Here is a 20,145-nt window from a genome sequence, read left to right on the forward strand (position 1 = left end):
GTGCTGCCATAGCTAGCAATGTAGCTGCAAAGGAACGTGCCGGCTTTTATTGTTGAGTACAGAGACATGCAAAAAAAGAAAATAAAAGAGGGAGAGAAATAGAGGCGAAATTATCTTTGTTACTGGTTAGGCCGAAAATACTACGCAGTCGTGCGTCTCAGGACGAGATCAACGCTACAAAAATATTACGTCCCGAAGGACTAGAGGAACGCATTACTTGTAGAATACTATTAGGTCCTTTGGTTGGGAGTCTATGTCCTTTATTTCGCACTCTTGATGTCATAAGATGAAAAGCAACCAGAACATTATTTCTGGAACGCCCGACGGACTGTTAACACTCTTTTTTTTTGGAGCCAGCGTATCCAAATGTCTAGAGGTACAATTATAGCTGTGTTCACAAGCTTCCTATTACATTTTACAGCCCCAAGCCATCGTTGCCGCAATGTGGGACGCATCCGAGGTCGTCGCTCCGGCTGGACCTCAAACGCCGGCCTCATGCTCCCTCAAAGTTCAGCTCGTGGCTTTTTCGTGGACGCTGGTCAAGTGCTTCGTTGTCGTCTTACTGGGGTGAGTACGCCTTCCAGGAGTAGCCGCTGTCGACGTTTCTGCCTGCTGAATATTTTCCTCCCCTTCCTCTCGACCACGCCCAAAAAGTAATTAATAACTGATGCCTGCTCAGTCCATTCGTTGCCGGTTTGGTCTGCATGCGTGGCACTTTGAAAAAATCTGAGACCACTAGGTCTAGTTTTGGGCTCTAAATGCATGCTGGCACTTCAAAGTTCTGAAAGAGTGCAGAGGAAAGTTCTCTCTCTCGAAAAATTGGCAGCGCTGATGATGCTAGGGGAAAGGAAAGACCGCGTTGCTTGGGAGCTTTCGAAAAGGCTCTTACGTTTAACGGGCATGCGTTAAAGAACAAAAGCCGTTCCTGCGCGTTCTACAGGTGATGAACACTGATAGCGGATTTTATTGATGGAGTTATGGAAATACAGCTTGGCTGTTCTGCCGATGCTGTACCGAAAAAGTGAAGTCTCGTTTAGATGCGGTGGCACAATGAATTCGTGGTGTTCCAGTCATTTTAATGTAACTTGACGAATTCTTTTGCTTGTCGCCGCTCTTATATCCATTACTGCATTTGCGTCATTTGTCTTTAATCGGTAGTGGGCCCCAGCACTGACCAGACATCAGTAACAAGTGACCGGTCCCTGGGACATGCCACTGTCTTTCGGTGGACTGTAAGCAGGGTAATTTTGTTTAACCTTCGAAAGTGTTATTTTATAAACTGTGAGAGATACATCGGTGCGGTCTGTAGAGCTAGACTGTACAGCAGGGTGGGCATTACGTCCCTCATATGGTGCAGTAATTAGACAAAGATTAACTAAAAAACTAATAAACTAAAATTTTTATTTTAGGGGCAAGATTATCTTGCGAAACCGATAGACGTCAACATCGAAAGTGAGCTGCTTTTTGAATTTTCTGGATCGGAAATGTGATTCGAGACATTCAACATCAAAAATACGCATTTGAAAGCTCGTCGAGTTGGCTTTTTTTGCATTGTTTACTTATAAAATGTAATGTGTCACACTTTTTACGGACGCAGTTAGTGTATTTCATGCGACGCCATTTTGTAATTAGGTAATGCGGGAAAGCCAAAGCAACAAGGTTTAAAATGCTTATTTTTGACATTAGATTTTTTAAACCACATTACCGATTAAGAAAATTTAAATTCATACTTATGTTTGGTGCACAAAGTGGAAAATGCAAATAAATATCGACAAAACGAAAGTACTAACATTTACTGAAAAGAAACAGGTTGTACTTCATAAGTACTTCATTAGAGGCAATGCCATTCAACATGTATCATCCACTACATATCTAAGAGTTCATTTATCTTCGGACCTCACTTGGAATGCTCATATTAAGTACATTATTAACAAGGCCGCTAATACGTTAGGTTTCCTGAAGCGTAATTTGTATCAAGCTAACCATCCAACAAAACTTCTAGCCTATGCATAAATTGTCCGGTCCCAACTTGAATACGCTTCCATCATCCGCACTTATGTATCTCTCACTCCTTCAGTGACGAATGAGTCTTGCTGAACCTACTTGCGCACGTCTTAGACCATGCATGTATGTCGCCACATTTCTATCTCCCCTTCCCTTGCTCACCACTGGAACTTCTCCCTCATGTCGCGGTTGAGGTGTCCAGTCAAAGTTGCGATTGATCGCGCTTTTTAGCGCGAAAGCACACTGCACTCGCAATGCTGAAAAGGGCGATGGGTCTCTGAAGACTCGACCTTTGACCCTTGACCTTTGACCTTTGAGATGAAATGACTTGGATACCGTGCGGCTAGGGGAAGGTCACCTGTTTCCAAATAATTATCTTGGAGGACAACGTAAGGCAATGTCTAGGCAAGAGTCAAGCGAATTCGAGGCCATGTGCTTTCGCACGTTATGCTCGGTTTAACGGCGTTAATACTTAGTAATTTTTTTCATAACTTCCTCCTTCTTACGAATTATACAAGAACACACGTCTTAGTAAGCGGCTCGAACGGTGTAGCGCATACTCGCATGCGCGTACTTCCATGTGGGAGTACTTCCTTCCATCTATATCTTTTAATTTCTGTGCACCTATTTCATCAGCTTTCGGGTTCGGTCTGCATTAATAGGTGAATTCAAGATGCAGTGCGTTTACCTTGCTCTACATCAACTTTGTTAAAAAGAGACAGCGGCAGCAGTTGAGGACACACACGGCAGCTGCTACGTACTCCAGCTAGTGAATACATGTGCAGGGACCCCAGTATATCTTGTTCCTAGGCTTCTCTATGCAATTTTTCAATTTACATGTGGAGCGGTTGTCCGAGCCCCTCTCTGCGGTCGCCTCTTCTTGGAAGTCGCCTGAAGTCCAGTTTGATCGGCGCCAGCTTTAGTGGCACTTGTAAGCGTTCGGAAAAGTGCCGGAACAGACAAGCCGTCGCTCAAGAATTTTCGTTTACAGTGAACTGGATTTCAATGGGCTTTTATTGACAGTCTTTTACAAGTCAGAAAAAAGAAAGCGTTTCGAAACCACGTGTTTCAGAGTTGAAGGAATTGTGTTAGAAATTCAAGACAGAGATTTGGTTCGGCTTCCTTTCAGACCTGCGTAGCCTTTTGCTTTTACGGGCAGACGAAGATGCTGCGGGCACAAATAAACGCAAGAAAACGCCCAGATGAATATTCTCGCGGTTTGCACGGGCAGTGTTCGAAAGGCGACGGGAATAATATAAGGCGAAACGAGTAAGCACGCGGCCCGGCTTACGCAAATACGGGTGCTCCAGAAGGCGTGCGTAGCTCGCACAAGTGGGCAGGGCATTCGAATGCGGCTTCTTTTTGTCCGAAAACTCAACGTACTTCACTTGATGTCGGTGTGCGGCTGTCCTCCTTTCACCCTTTTGCTCTGGACGGGAGTTTATAAACCAGAAAATCGAGAGTAAATAAAGAAGGTATAATCATATCACGACGTGCGGTGGATACAAGCCATTATTAACCCTGTCGGCCGGCTTTTGCTCAGCGTGCTCGACAGTTTCGAGGGGCTAAAATGAAAAAAAAAACGAAGGAAAGGACACCTGTCGAATTTCTAAAGTTCTCACGATTATGCCTTTTGAAATATGCAGCAAGTACGCGATGTATTTTCCGTTGCTATTCGCTATAAAGCGGACATGCTTGAAGGGCACCTTTGTGCTTCCCCGCATCTGTTTGGTGTGTGGGTGTTACTGGGGGAGAAAATCTGACAGCCGAACGCAGCAGACGTGTTTGTGCGCTTGTGGGCCCATGAATGCGCTTGTGATCGTGTGAGTTCAGTGTTTGGACTCATGAAATATGCATGCAGTGGGTGGGCTTCAACAACAAGGCTACGCCATTCGCATGTCCAGCAATTTCGGACAAACATTGTGACAGTTGGAAAATTCTAAGATACTTTTACGATAATATTGAAGGTAGTGGTCTATTCTTCTGATATGTTGCAAAATCTTTCTTTTAGAGTGTTTCCATCGGTCGCATTGAACAGTTAAGTCTCCCATAGACAACCAATGAGAAACGCTTTTGACGACAGCAAAAATATTAATAGAAAAACAAATTCAAGACTGCCGTCGGGCGATCTGCAGATATGATGATCGTTATAGTGAAATCGTACATTATATGAAAAAATTGCGTTCATAAATGGTTTTCCATTAAAGAAAATATGCCGCCACCGTCTGGAAGACGTTGAAGTAATGAGCGTTGGCTGTTTGGTTGCGCAACCTATCGTCCATGCGATGTATTACCACGCGATTAGGCTGACGTCACGGCCGCCATGTTAAGCCTAACCATAACTAAATATTATCTTAATTAGGCGATTTTGATGTCTAACATGATGTACTCATCAAGCCCGTTTCAAATATGCCATTAGATAGATCATGACGACATCGGTTAATTAATTATAAGCAATTAAATTTAAGCCTAACCACAAATAAATATTAACTTCGTTAGTTATTATTGCTGTCCAGCGTGTTGTACTCATCAAGATGATTCCAAATATCTAATTAGTTTTATGATTACCTCATTAAGTACTGAGTTATAAGCGATTAAACATAGTCACGTGGCTAGTTAATGTTGAAGTCACAAAATCAGTGACCTCACCAATAAATCACCAATTCGATATACTAATGGCATCACCAATCAATCAAAAATTGGTCTGCTATATCGATTTACTATGGGGGCCACCATATTGAATTCCTCGAACTGAAAATTTCACGCCGAAGTGAGGTGGTAGCAGAAACTAAGAAATCGAGAAACGTGATGAGTAAGAGCTAACGGTCTTAAAATGCTTTTGCCCAGAATTGCTGGGTATGATATTCATCGTCTGCCGCAGGCCCTTTGCCCACACCACCTGCGCACATATTAAGCATATGTGTGTGGCGACTTGCTAAACTCGAAGTTATCGTTGCGTTGGTGTCTCCAGTGAAGTGCAGACGCGTGCAATCGTTCTCCGTCCCCAAGACGCGCAGGCAACGAACTGGACGTGCGCGCTGTGGTCCGTGCTAAGCTTAACCGACAGAAGAGGTCGCTCTAGAGAACTGTAGCATGCTTACAACCAATATGATTGCCGGTCACATACACTCTTAAAAAGTAGTCCCCGTAACTAATCATGAGGGCATTAAGTACTTGTAAAATATGTAAGTACTTGTAAAATATGCTACTACCGAGATAGTAACTGCAGGTTGTAAGTGGTAGGCAGCACCATTTTCCACCTGTGGAAGGTAGTAACAGGAACAATCTTTAGCAACATTTAGTACCTATAGAAATTAGTGAGGGGAAATTCCTCTAATAATATTTCTCACACACTTTAAGTAGTCATTCGAGGCCAATTTCTTACACCATAATCATTCGCTCCTTTCGGGGCTAAATACGAAAAGTTTCTCTCTTCATCCCAAAGGAAAGGGAAGCTACAGTTTGTGCACAAGCAGAAGCAGTCGTTTGAAAAAAAAAAGAGCTTAAAGTGTGATTGCAAGGTTAATTTCGGGTGGTACAGCTTTCTACATCACTAATCCCACATTTTTATAAGAAAGGAAGGTGAAATACACAAAGGTGAAAATACCAGGTTTTGCACTCACGACCTTCGGATTAGGAACAGAGCATACTTGTCACTAGGCGATTTCGGATTTTTATTTTTTTCACATGGTATTTACTTCGCACGTTTATGTACAGCAAGGAACTGCGGTGGCCAGTGCAGACTAGTGCTTTGTAAGTAGCCTGCGTAGGCTACCGCAGCAGGCATCGAACCTAAGAAAAGATAGCCTAATATACGAAACACACAATATACGAAACAGATGTCGCTCGGGTATGCTGGTTGCATTTTTATTGAAGTATTACATTTTAGACCAAACCAGGGTGACTTTTGTGCCCTGTGGTTTTGTAACAGGCTCTGGTCAGCCTTAAAGCAAATGCATGAAGGCTAAAACTGCGCTTTTAGTGGCATTAAAAGTGCTGAACCGCGTGTACTTAACGCACGGTTGTTCCCAACCACAAAATATGAGGAAGTTCTGGGAGAGGGCGAAAATTGCTCTCAGGCAGGCAGCAATGCTGTCAGGCAGCAATGCTGTTTCAAGTGCTGTTCTTATCAGTACTCGAATATTCTGGTCAAGTATGCTATAGAACATTTTCGATTCGAGGAAGTAACGGACACTACCTGAAGTGTGTTACATATAAAACTGACTACCCTCGCTACCTATGAGGTAGTAACGAGGCAGTAAGAAGGTAATAACAGTCAAGAAAAGGTTGTAACAGCAGTAGCTACTTCCTTTTTACTGCCTTTTTTTAACACTGTACCTCACTTATGCATATCACACCTCATGAAATGACGAACACAAAGCTCTTGATTAGGTTTTAATAAAAGCAAAACAATTTTGTCATGGTCATGATGACAGTGTTGGAAAACTTGATTTGAAACTCTTTTAGTCCGGGTTCGTAATAGAGATATGAATGACGGGGCGAGGAGGATGTAGTTTTTTGAAAAGAAGTGACATATACCTTGTGTTGAAAACAACAGGATGCAAGAAAAAACAGGTACTTTTGAGGAATTTATATCTACAGAGCACAGGCAAAACCTTTAAATGTTGATCTGCCTTGTACACAAAACCGAAGTCGGGAAAACCAAAGGCGCAACGCGAGGAGCAAAATGTTTTAGAGATTGGCTATGATGCTAAAATAAGTTGCCGGACGATTTTAGCCTAATTGCTTTCCTGATGAAGGGAAGACGGAAGGCATGAGTTGCACACTATGACAATTTCCACTATGTCCATGCCCACTATGTCCATCTCCACTATGTCCATCTCCACTATGCCCATGTTCACTATGTCCATGTCCACAATGTCTATGTCCACTATGTCCACTGTGTGCACTATGTCATGTGCCCTGAGAGGCAGCTCATTTGGTTCATCCCCTGGCGTGTTGCTTTCTATCCCGCCCATTATCACCGCTGAGTTAGCAGAAGACATGCTGCATTTGTGTGCCGTGGCTATGAGTGGTGGGCTTTCCGTTAAAAGGGTCTGCGTTTATACACTGATGCTGGGATCAATGGCTGCGTTTTTCTAAATGCGAGTTATTTTCAGCGTTTATTTGTGAAATGGGTGCAAAGCGTCGTTTCTAAGCCTATCTTGAAGTCCGTGCTCTTTTCGGGCACTGATTGCTTGTTCGCCAGATTGCGAACGGTTCGCACAGTCTCGCAGATATTTCACAGCCTTGCCGACTTTCCCGGTTTTTGTCAGGAGTTAAAGTGCAGAACGGCCACAGGACCATTGGACGACCGGTAGCTGCTCAATACTGTTGCCTTTGTTAGAATGACCGCTACATGAGAGAATATTTTCCGGGTCGAATGGTGTTTGCGTCGTAGTGTGGTGAAACCGAGAACTCCTACTTTGTACCGCTCATGCTGCGTGTCGCTGTGGGTTTCACGTCGCACATTCAATGTCACCATTGACCAACTAGCCGAAATGAGGCTTCTGATCCGACGTTAACCAGCTGGCATAAAAAAAACTTACGGGGCGGATACGAATGTATAACGGGAGATTCAGCGATATCTGCTTACAGAGGGGAATGCATTATTTTCTGTTTATTAATTGCTTCTTTCTTCTTGATGCTAGCCGTTAGCTCAGTTGGTAGAGCGACTGCTCCGGTGAAGCCGTGGTCCCCGGTTTGAACCCCGGACCAGGACAAATTTTTCTTTAACTACGAAGTTTTCGTGGAAGCTGTATAGCTATCCTCCGTAGCCGTATGACTGCGCTTGGTGAATGCCAGTGTGTAATTGCTTCCTTATTACAAAATTAAGCACATATGGTCCGTTAGGTATTTCGAGGCTCTGACTAAGGAGCCTTCTTGTAGGCCGCATCCAGAGGCCTGTTTTCGAGGAGAAGCAAAGAAGGAGCTATGGTTTGCTGTTTGTGTACATTCGTAAATGGAGGAAGGAAAACACAAAGAGTGCGACCAGCTCTTTCAGGACTCCTGGAAAAATCGCAGTTAACACGTCGAATGACTTGCAGTCACCGTCACTGGACAGCCACGCCCAACCCTAGAGTCAGTGACGGATTCTTGTACGGCTACTCTGGATCCTTTAAAGGTCAAGCTCGGATCCATCTTTACCTACACGAAGGTCCAGATATCACCGAATAAAAAAATATGCCTCCTTTTCTTCGCTGTTTCAACTGCAACTAAAGAATAAAACAAAAACTACAGGGACACTTACACTTAAGTTTCCTTACGTGCTATGAATGTGAAAGCATTGTGCCCCACTGCTGTTTCCAGTGGTGCGTATATTTGTATGTGGTGTTCTGTGCGTTTGTGTAACTTAGTTCGTCTTGGCCATTGAATCGCACACCATTCGAAGCAGCGCCATGCGTTAATGGCCCGTATATGCAAAATTGATCATTCTCTAATTAAGATTCATACCGAGATGTCGGCGAGTCCTCATACCACTACCAGCGCAGTGGCGCAGCGATTGAGCGATGTGTTACTGCATTGCCAGGTGGCTATTTCTGTCACAGCCACCGGTAGGAAATGTGCGACCCATGTTGCTGTTCTCGAGTAACCTCGCGCGCAGCTTGCGTGGTGCTGCACCGAACTTACCCCAGCTTCCTCTCATTGGATGCAGCTTGCGGGGCGCTCCTCCGAACTTACGCAAGATTAACCCAGTTACTACCCAAGATTACCCGCGCTTCCTCCCATTGGCTGCAACTTGCGCGGCGCTCCTTTGTGGACAGAAAGTGTGTGGACGCTTTCTGTACACGCCACGCATGAGGCAAGTAATGCTTGCGCATTAAAACCCCAAAGAAACGATCGTCACGCTCCGCCACAACAGGTTCGTCTTCGGCAAGTGCCGCCTGGTCAAGGGTCGTGAGGTGCGCGCCCTGGACCTGCTGGCGTCGCACGTGTGCCTGTCGGCGCTGCTCTTCCTCAACCTGAGCCAGCTGAGGCTGCGCACCATCGAGTGGCGCCTAGTGGCCTCCCTGCTGCTAGGCAAGGCTGCCCTGTTCGCGCTGGTCGCGGCCGCCACCTGCGCCCTGTCCTCTGCGCGACGCCTCCCTGGCCGCGCAGCAGGAGGGCGCCTGGCCACCGCGGGCCTCTACGCCATCTTCGTCACGCAAGTGAACGACTTCGGCATCGCCTTCCCTCTCGGTGAGTGCCGCTGCAGTGCAGTGACGAAGGTGAACGCTATTCGCTTCATCAATGGGCTCTGCTGTGTCTCCCTGCCTCCATATAGTTCGCTGTAGCCGTTTTTATGTTTTAATCTATGGAATTGATGCGCAGGTTGTAAATGCAGCTTATGGGGTGTTTGAAAACATGCGAAAAACATTATTTCTGATAGGAATGCCTTTGCTTCTTTTTATTTTCAAGTTTGATTGGTTGGCTTGCGGATTAACAGGAAGTATACCGCCAGTACAACCTCCTCGTAGCCACGTGATGCTCTCTTTTATACTTCTACAACGTCATCCGGCCGTTATGAAGCTAGAAAGCTATCAGTTTAATTTTTATCCCGGTCGCGGCGGCTCCATTTCTAAGGAGGAGAAATGCAATGCCGCCTTGGTGTTCTAGGATGTAATCGAGTATTAAAGTGCCCTAGGTGGTTTAAGCTAATGCGGGGCCCTCCATTACGGCGTCTCGCATAGCCCAGATGCAGGTTAGGGACACCAAACCACGCATATTGGGCCATCCTTAACTTTTTATTCAACAATAGGGGGACTTGGTTTCCGTGACTGGCGGCGACATAGCAATGCGGTATGTCTTGCTGTTTGTCGGTCTGGTTTGACAAGCTTTGTGTAGAGGCGCTGACATTCTACGGCAGCAGTGTTAGCTCTAGTTGGACGTAAATGGGGCCATATCAACTCAGGCTACAATGTGTCAAACACCAAACGGTATTAATTAGCTACGGTTTGCTATTTCATTCCTTGTTCACCTCCAAAACCTTATTTTGAAAAAAAAAAAGGCAAAACTGTCCACCGCAGCTTAAAATTTCACTGAAATGACTCACTGATTCTTAAACTCGACTGAAGGAGGTTGAAAGCGTGTTTAAGTAAATTAAACGATTAATGTATTAATGCCCATATATACAGAATTGTCCATTCTTGACTTTATATTAATAGATCCGGTGGGAGTCATCATACCACTCTTGGCGCAGTAGTGAAGCGGTTGAGCTATAGGCCACTGCCCTGCGATGGCAGGTGCTGCCACCGGCGGGGCTTGTGCGGCCCAGGTTGCTCTTGCCAAGCAATCTCTCGCGATCAATCGTTTATTTATCTGCCACCTGCCTCTGTGCGCAGTTTGGTCACAATCCTGTGGGCAGGTTGTGATGACGTCACAAGGTCGCGTGACCTAGGGGGCCCACCTAGGTTTCTTCACCGGGGATTTTCTACGAAACAAAGTTTGCACGCAGGCTATTTCCTGCGAAAACAGTTTTTCTAAAGCTGTGCCATACATTATCTTTCCGAATTCCATTTTTCACGAATAGCATGTACCTAGTACAAAGAATTATGTTCATAGCCTGAGCAAAGCAGTATTGACAAGATTGGTTGTTGGTTGTATGTGGATTAACGTCCAAAGCGATTCAGGCTACACACTAAACAAATTCTCACCCTTAAGGGTGCGAATCAGCTGTCCCCAGACGAACACCCTTTTGGGTGCTAAAAAGGGTGCGGAGATCAGCACTCTTCAGGAAGGGTACACAACACGAAAGGTTAGAGGGCCCGCGTCAGTCCAAGGCTTTTGCTTCATGGGTGGATCAATGTGGAGCACCCTTCCAACATGCATTTGTAGAGATGTCATGGAAAAACAGTACCCTTTAATGAGGGTGCAACCATTACATCCTCTAAAGTATCATTAAGTGCACCCTTCCTTTAGGGTGCTGATCTCTGCACCCTTTTTTAGCACCGAACAATTGGAAAAGGGTGCTCGTCTGGGGACAGCTGATTTACACCCTTAATGGTGAGAAATTGTTTAGTGTGTATGAGTGATTCCGTAGTGGAGGGCTACTGATAATTTAGACCACGTGGGGTTCTTTAACATGCACTGACACCGCACAGGAAACGGGGGCCTCTAGCCTTTCCCCTCCATAGAAATGAGACCGCCGCAGCCGGGCTCGAATCCGCGTTTTTCGGGCGAGCAGCCGAGTACTGTAACCGCTAAGTCACCATGGCGGCAGTATTAGCTATAGGTAAAAAGTCGTCTTTAAAGAGGAGTTCTATCACTTAACATGCGAAACATGCTTAACATGCCTAACATGCTAAAAATTGAAAAAAAAATATGCAATAGGGATGTGCAAAACTTCATACCGGTTATAAATGTTAAAAGCCGGCTACTAGGATTGTTAAATACGCCGGAAAATAGAAATAACGGGCCTGTGAACACGCTTTCACAGAACTTCGCAACTTTAGTGCCTAGGAAAAAGAGATTAGACAAGAAAATCGCCACCGTTTCGGATAATTATATTGGCCTTCCAGGGCTATTTCCGGGCCTTCTGTAGCAACTTTTTGAGGAAATTGTTTATTTTCTTTACTGCCTTATTGTGAGCGAAGCTATAGGATAGTTGTTCAATTCGCTCTCGACCTACCATATGCTAGCCGTCCCGCTTGGCTCGGTTGGTACAGTGACTGTCCTAGTGAGGCGGTGTTTCGGAGTTCGAGTCCCGAACGAAGACGTATTTTTCTTCAAATACGAAGTTTTTGTGGAAGCTGTAAAACTTTATTTTGTAGCAATATGGCTTGGGTGGACGGCAAGGAGTTGTTGCTGCTTTAATACAAATTACTTCACCATGGGGGATTCCACTAAAATTTGGACCAAGCTATACTGTTGCATAGACGAATTATCTATGTTAGTTAAATGCTTTACAGGTGTGACTATGAACTCCGTAGAAATGTAACTTGGAATTTCAGTGTAATAATGTTTTCTTTATCACCTATTCTTGCATGCCAGAATCTTCTGTGAGTGCGATTTATTTATGTATATTGATGCGCTTTTGTTTTGAGTACTATGGAAAGATGCCAGTGCAGGACCTTTCAGATGTGTCAGGCTGCCGGACTGGCAGGCTTTTCTGCGGGCCGCCCGGCAACAGAAATTCATGGTGCAGATAAAATAATAATTATTAATATTACTTTGGAATAACTCTTCCGAGTGTTCTCTTTGTGATTATTTTCAAACATACTTATCGCAGTTGCAGCAACTGCGCTAACATTTTAGTAATGCGTTGCAGCCCAACCTGTAGTACACAGACGTTGCTTCGAGCGATATAACTTTATAATATGTACACAAACTTGGAATGCTCTGGAACACAGCACCCTCTTTAAATAATTTAACTTGAATACTCACTGAAAGCTATTCGGGCATCCGCGAAATGTTTGTGATGTTTTTGTTCACTGCTGGGAGAAAATTTTAGGGAGCATCTGCTTACCCGGCACATACTCGTACAACGAAAAAATGAGCACAAAAGAGGGACAGCAGATCAGTAAACTAGTGTCTGTATTTACTGTGGGAGGTTATGCTATAGATGGAACCTCAATGTTTCAGGAACTTCTTCTAGACAAACCTCATTTATTACATTTTCTTGAGGAAAACAATGCATAGGGGAACAGTTTGCCGCTCGGAGGAAATTGCCTCTGTCGCATTCTCTACATTTTGGTCGCATCGCGGATGCCAAGTAAAGGTTGCAGTCTCATTCGCTGTATTCTTGCCTTTTCTGCAGATGACTTGTTTTACTTCATTTCCGCTCCGTTGCCAAGCCGCCAAGAATGAGCGACCTTTTTCGGTCCCCAATTTGCCAGTCCTAGTTCCAATTCCTAAGACACCATGCCCTTATTTCGCAAACCACAAACACGCACGCACGTGTCGACAAACACGTGCGCGCACGCATGTACCTACAAGCACACGCACACACACACACACACACTTGTTCTGGGGCTTATTTTTACCGCAATACACGAAATATGTTACTTGCATTTTTTGCGACTACCGAAGTCAGCTGTGGCAGCCCCGTCTAGGGCCTCCTCCCGAACAACTCAGTTTTCTTTTCTGCGTTCTCTGCGCCCTTGGTTTGCTCATCCGACTTGGATATTGCTCGTGAGGTCTCAGTGCTGGCTGCTTTGGCCATTCTGTATTTCGTCAAAGTACAAGCTCATTGCATGAACTTACAAGACGTTCATCCTTCACCTTCACGTCGTATCAGTGTTATCACTGGTGCGACCACCATCCACATTTATCTTTAAGCAGCGCGAAAAACAGGACGTAGTGGAAGAAACAAGAGACAATACGAGGGCTATGTTGGTGAGAATGTTGTCTCTTGTTTCTTCCACTACGTTCTGTGTTTCGCGCTGCTTAAAGATGAATCCATTCCAACTTGCCCAGTTTTCTGTTCTCGTTAACCATCCAGACGACTGCTACAACCGCAGCAACGATGAATTCGGTGTGATGACAAAATTCTGTCTCGAAATCCTTTTCCTTACCATGCTTTCTGCACTGGAGCTGAACTATAGCGTTGGGTTTATGAGCACGAGGTCGCCACGTTTCGCTGGAGGTGCAACGCAAACTGCGCCTGTGTTCTGTGCGATGACGGTGAACTATAAGGGACCCCAGGTGGTCTAAAGGAATCCGGAACTCTCCACTGCGATGACTCGTTCTGGCTTCTTGCCTGTCTTCAACCTTTCCTTCTCTCAGTCGCGACGCGGTTAAGGTTGCCGCGCTACCACACCTTTCCCTTCGTTATACTACTCCAATGCCCTTGATATCTCCTTTTCCGGTTGTTTGCTTCGTTGTGAATGAAGGTAAAACAAACAAACACAATGTAACTTTCGCTCATTCCATCAACTGACAGCGCAGCTCAACAATCTCCTTTCATTTTTCGTCCCAAGTGTGTATGTGAGTGCCGGGATGGAGGGGTGAAAAGAGGGAGGGAACAGGAATTGCGGGTACGTACCACGCACGGCCTACGCAGTGAGTGGTTGGATCAAACGCAATTGTGCTCTTTCAAGAATTCATATTTTATAACAGGAAGTGTGTGGGCAGCGCCGGCATCCACGTGTGCATGGGATTTCCTGTAACGTGGGCGATACACGATTGATGTCGGAGGCTGTCCTACGCACCCATATCACTAATCTTTAGCATCTAGACTGGCGGAAGGGAAGGTGGGAGGTGGGGGGGGGGGGGTTCATTAATGGCTATAACCCGGGCGGGTTGTTGCATTCTTTCCGCGAAGCCAGCCAAGGAAAAGTAGATGTAAAAAAAAATCAAACGCGGGCGCGTTGGATTAATAACTGATATATTTGAAGCTCATTACAGCTGACGCCGGACATCCGCTAATGCGTTAATGGAAAAAATAAGCCTGGCTATCAGAGACTGTTGCCGAAATCGCTTATTAGCATTTAGTTGAAGTGCATCAGCATTTATACATTTATCAAGTTTCCTTGCCAACACCAAGTATTATTAGCATGCGGGAGTGGATAGTTGATGGGTGTAACACTCAGCTGACGATGGTTTCGTATTTAGTTCGAGTGAATTTGTGTATGGGTATCTGATATTATATGAGCTTTATAGAATGCTGTAGCTATCTATAGCAACATTCCTACGTATGTCTTTCTCTTTCCGTAAAGTACGCGACATTGTTGTTGATTCTGTACAAACCATCGTGCCGCATATCGCATTGACAGTACGACACAAGCCTAGTCATTATGAAGCTTGATCAATGAGTTTTTCCCGTTAGCCTGTAAAATTTCTAATAACTAAGAAAATTGAAGGGCATGACAGAAGCAAACAGCCTCCGAGACCAAAAAGCAGAAGGGATTTTTAAAAAAAATTTGTGGTGTTGATCAGTGGAAGATTAATAGTTTTAATTGACTTATAATTGATTGCAAAGCAAACAAAAAGCAGCCACATGTCGCCGGTGGGAAACAAATACACGACCTCCGAATTTCGCGTCCGGTACCAACCTGTCCTTTGGTAGAGCACCGGAAGTGAAATTCGGAGGCCATGATTTCGTATCGCACCGGCGATATGTGGTTGTTTTTTCTTTTGCTTTGCAATCAATTATAAGACAATTAATACTATTATATCCCATTGATCAACACCAAAAAAAATTCCCTATGCTTCTTGGCTTCAGTGGTTGTTGGCTTCCGTCATGTATTCCATAACGAGCCTCTCATTTTCCTTCCCTTACTGCTGATGTTTGACATACGTTGTTTTAAATTAAACGTCCAAATTTCCTCTATCTGATGACGCTTTCTTGTAATTGTAGCATCACTGACGTCGCAGCATTAGTCGAGAAAGAATGGTGAACTTCTTTAACACATGGTAACAGCAGCGTGTCTTTATCGAAATCCTCACTGTATTAGGTGCGTCACCAGTCGAACCCACTGACGAATAGATGACGCTTATGAAGAAGTCTGCATTGATCTTAGAACTATGAAAAAATAAATGTGGCGGTTGGTGCGGACTGCAAATGCTGGCAGACCATTAAAGACAAGTGCTGCTGTAGGCGTCGTGCCTCTAGATCCCCTGAATATATTCCAGCTAGCAGTGGCAGAGGTTGACGAAGTACCCTGTTGAGAACGTTGGATCAAGCAGGGACTAACCATAGACATCGCTAGTGTATTACTCGCAATTGTGAGTAGCGTCTTGGGCTTATCAAATTGGGCCAAGAAAATTGTGTTCTGGGTTGGTCGCTCTTCAAACGAAAATGTATTACAAACCGGACTGCGCATGTACCAGCGAAATTCGGTTCTTTATAAAACCTAGGCAGACTAATTTTTTTCGGAGTACTATCACCGAAGATGGATCATGGGCTCATTGTTCCAATACATCGAATAAACGAGAGTCCACAGAGTAAAAACACACGAGGTCCTCTCATTTGAAGGAGTTTAAGACAAGATGCAAACTGGTGAACATCTTTTAGTACGGTGATTGTGTCCCGCTGGAGCACAGTCCAGTTTTCAGCTGATTGCCCTACATGCAGACATTGCAGAAATTTTGTGCAGACCTGCGAAAGTGTGTTTGCAGAAAGGTGCCACCATTCAGGGCAACAACATTTGGTTCAAGGTAATTTAGGAGGCAGACGCAGTGCTGGTGAAGCTGCAGTTGCGAGATGCTCTGCCTCAGATTACAACCCGGACCCCACGCTGTCGGTTATTTCCTAAGATGAAGAAGCATCGTTGGAATATCCACTTCAAGGCAGGCGAAGATGTCGCCGATGCAGTGCCTCGCTGATGCTTTCAACACAATAATCCTTGTTCTATGCGGTGTAATGCAGGTTAGGGACCACACCGAGTTTAAGAACATAAGCGGCGCTTGCGGACTCCGCGGAAGCTGCTGGTGGTGTCGGTGGCACCGTCGGCTGCCATGGCACACAGTTCGATCACCACATCTTTTGAGAACGGCCTTCCATGTAGAACTGTCCAGGGTGTCTATAGCTTTCACGGCAACATTTACGAGCAAATGTAGCGTGCGTGGAGGTATGCCGTACTGCACGAGAAGCTTGTCCGAATCGCAGCGACATCCACCTGATTGAGCGCCTAGATGCTGGAGGACGTGCGTCTGACAAGACAACGCGCATCTGTTATAACGTTTTAAAACAGGTATCAGTTTATAAATGACGTTGCTTAGTTTTGATGCTTTAGCATTAGTACCCTCGTATTGTCAACACGTTTCCGTCTGTTGTGTAATGCCGCACCGCCACCCTCCAGGAGGAATCCGCCCTCCATCCCAACTTTGCTATCCACGGCAAAAACAACCCGCGACGCAGGGTCACGTGAGAGCAGCGCAATTTGTCAAGCTGGGTCGCCGGCTGGCCATGTAGCTCCCTGTCTGTTTCCACCGCTGGCACGGCTGCAAGATTGAGCCTGAATAAGGATGCATAAACATGGCCCCATGTCTATGTTACATTTCTGTGGGCAGTAAATTCCCCCCCCCCCCCGCCTCCTTTCCCCTTGTACTCCTAAATACTTCTCTTGTGTAGGGGAGTAAGTAGAATATTTGATATGAATAGAGTAGGCAAAACCTCCTTATGGGTGTGCGCTGAAGGACAAGCAATTTAGTCCCGTTTGGATGTTTTCTGCTGATTGTATGGCGAGGTTCACAAGCGTGAGAGCGTAGTGCTTGACGTTGCTCCAGTTCTTGTGTAATAATATTTGCAGGTCATCCGGTGTGTATATATTGACACGGTGCATTCTTCCTCTTTGCGCTGTTCTCGAGTGCCCGTCTCCCTGAGGCGAGGAAGCTGAGGTAAACGGCCGTTCAGCCTTTCAGCCGCTCGTCTTACCAAGCTCTGTGGTCATTTTACCTTGATGGTCTTCTGGTCTTTTTTTTTGCTTCCGTGACAAGATTGGTCTCATTTCTCTATCTGTCTAATCAATGCCTTCTTTAAAATTTCGAGAAATGTCTATTAACACAAGGAACGACACTCTCTGTTCGCGCTTTCTTTGTTGGTCCCTGAAGATGCTTTCGGAGTAGCCGTCGCTCCTCGACTTGCCATGGGCGTCGAAAGTAAACTGTGCGGGTCGCAAGACTTTGGTTGCTGAAACGTTACAATAAAGCAGAAAACGACAAATTGGTTTGGCTGAATAAGGTACAGAATAAACACATTCTGCAATATATGGATAATTTCATGATTTTGTGTAGCTTCTGCTTTACGCTTTCAGTTATGAATTAAATAAACCATTACTTGTTCGCTCAAGACGGTAATATCCGCTCTGCCTCGATCTGGCAGCTTGGTGATCAATTTTCATTGTGGCTCTGTTGCTTCTTGCTGGAGCACTAAGTTGCTGTTTATATCCTACACATTGCACACGCAGCGTCTCTACATTGTGCCTCGTGTGTGGGTATGCGTAGTGCAGTTTATGCGAATGCGGCTCCGGTATTTGCAGTGGAGTCTGTGTTCGGCCAGAGCCACCCAGACTTGGCCAGGCTACCTGTACCTGGTGGCGCCGCTGTCTCTGGTGGTTCTCAATCCGGTCGGCTTCTTCTTGGCCGAAGTGCAAGGACCTCGGCTTTCACAGCGGCATGTCCGGGCCCCCGGTCGATATGAAGCCACAGAGGCAGCCCGTTGTCAGCGAGGTGACCAAGCAGCGCTGTGGGCTGTTTTTAAGGTGAGCTAACTATATGCTAACTATATGTTAACTGTAGAGACCTATGCGCAAGCGCACTACAAAGTGCACAAACGAGCTTTGAACAAAGGGAACTAAAAAATAACTAGTGCAGCTCATACAAAATTTTCGCGCTTAACGAAATATGCAGTTTAATTAGCTTTCTGAACGGGCGAGTTGGTTATGCATTACTGAGGGAACGGAGCGAAAGACGGGGACGAAGGAGGGAGGGACATAGCACTTACTTAAAACCGAAGTTCATTCATAGGAAACTAGGGCGAATAAATAAGCGAGGGCGCCGCAAACAATCACTCAACCAAACATAACAAAGATGTAACTACGTGGTATGTCAAGGAACAGGAGTTCTCATCATGCAGACGGATAAAGGGCTTGCTGACGCACAATCTTCTTTTTTTTTCTTCATGTCGTAAGTCGTCATCCCTCTTGAATGTTCTTCTCTCTTTCGTCCCCCGTCTTTTGCGCTGTTGCCTCAAGAAGAAAATATGGAGGATCCCACAGATATGTGCCAAGTATGCTTGGGTTTTTCTCAATTAGACCTGAAGCTATTCAGCAGTAATATGCGTCATTTCAGTCATTTCCGGCATTTTCCATAGGCCGGTTCTGAATAACTATCTACTGGAGTCAAAAAGCGCTCCCTATTTACCGAGATTAACATTTCCTTTTAAACGCTGCAGAAGCAGCCCTGGTTTTGGGGCAGTAGTTTTCCCAAAGAAAAGTTACACAAGAGGGCGTAAGTCAAGAAAAATATTTTATTATGCACTTCCTGTATTGCTTACTCCACCAGTGCACACAATAATTGCTATTGACAACGCATGCCATTAAAACAAGACATGCACAACGATCGCGCTAACCTTGTGGAAAAATGGCCAGTGGCAGTGCAAGCGCGGTGACCTAGACCTAAGTGCTTTCAAATTATAATCTTTTCAATGTGACCCCTACAACAGAAGAGACAAAAAGTTTAAATGAGACATTTCACGCAGCACTCTGCAAGGCGGGCGAATTCTCGAAAACTGATTTTGTTGCTTAAGTTGAAAACAATAAGCGCAAAACAACAGGCGTGCTTCGGAATAAAAATGAACTGAGGGCGCAGGGTGAGGCGCTTAGGACGCTCTTCCAGTCTTCAACCAATTCTCGAGCGTTTCAGGACTAACGCGGGGGAAAACAACAGCCAGGGTCACTTATTTCGTCACGCATATTTTGTTCGCTTACAACAGGCTTAAATATATGACGTCACGTTGAGGTCTTATTTCACTGCAGATAATTAAGTGTTGTCAGCAGAACTTAAACACAGTCTAAAACCTTTCGAGTATGACGTCATAGGTTGAAACGGGTCACGTATTGCGCACTTTTCTGGCTGTTCGCTGCGCGAAGAAGCTGAGGCGTTAAGCTGAGTGCAAAACGTGTTTCTTTGTCTTTGCTGAATCTTCTGCCTCATCTGCGAATTATATTGAGAAACACTACAATAAAGACGTGCGTCGGTTTATTAATTCAGGCATTAGGTTATGTTCACCACGTGCGAAACACGATTCTCTTTTATTCCTACGTACACAGGATCGCTGCAAAATCTTGGTAGATACAGCTTTTTTTGTCGTCATAGACGACAAGCATGAGGGCCTGTGAAACGAGCGACGTCTCTTGTTTCCAACAACGTTTTCAGCTTCGCATGCGTTCGGACTTTTGCGGAGCCTTTAGCAGGATTAAACGAAATTAAGCACAAAAGCAACAAGTTTATGACGAGCGTGCGATGAGACCTGCCTTTTAAACAAATTCGTACATTACAGTTATTGAAGCCAGCACAGCGCTTGTTCTCTCGTCGCGCCCCCTATTCTTTATATTTGCTTTGCTTTTTGCGATAACGTAAAAGAAAGACATTAATGCTTGGGGACGTTTTTCACGTGGAATTACAGGGCTAAACAATTGATCGAAGGAGATATACGATGCGCAGATCTGTGCGCTTCATATATTCTGGCTTTGTTATTTTGTTAAATTCCTAAATTCAACC

The 20,145-nt window shown here is 45.1% G+C and overlaps 1 protein-coding gene across 1 annotated transcript in view; it reads left to right on the forward strand.

The window, feature by feature from the left end:
• The first annotated feature begins 427 nt into the window (after nucleotides 1-427).
• Nucleotides 428-20,145, forward strand: part of LOC144124121 (lysosomal cholesterol signaling protein-like) — a 96,600-nt gene continuing 76,882 nt past the window's right edge. Inside the window, exons 1-5 of the mRNA XM_077656783.1 lie at nucleotides 428-567; nucleotides 8,867-9,187; nucleotides 15,344-15,349; nucleotides 15,521-15,561; nucleotides 17,944-18,125. Coding sequence (XP_077512909.1) covers nucleotides 443-567; nucleotides 8,867-9,187; nucleotides 15,344-15,349; nucleotides 15,521-15,561; nucleotides 17,944-18,125 — 675 coding nt within the window. The 5' untranslated portion in view covers nucleotides 428-442. The remainder of the gene's footprint in view (nucleotides 568-8,866; nucleotides 9,188-15,343; nucleotides 15,350-15,520; nucleotides 15,562-17,943; nucleotides 18,126-20,145) is intronic.

This window comes from Amblyomma americanum, chromosome 3 (assembly GCF_052857255.1).
Source record: "Amblyomma americanum isolate KBUSLIRL-KWMA chromosome 3, ASM5285725v1, whole genome shotgun sequence".
Taxonomy (NCBI): domain Eukaryota; kingdom Metazoa; phylum Arthropoda; class Arachnida; order Ixodida; family Ixodidae; genus Amblyomma; species Amblyomma americanum.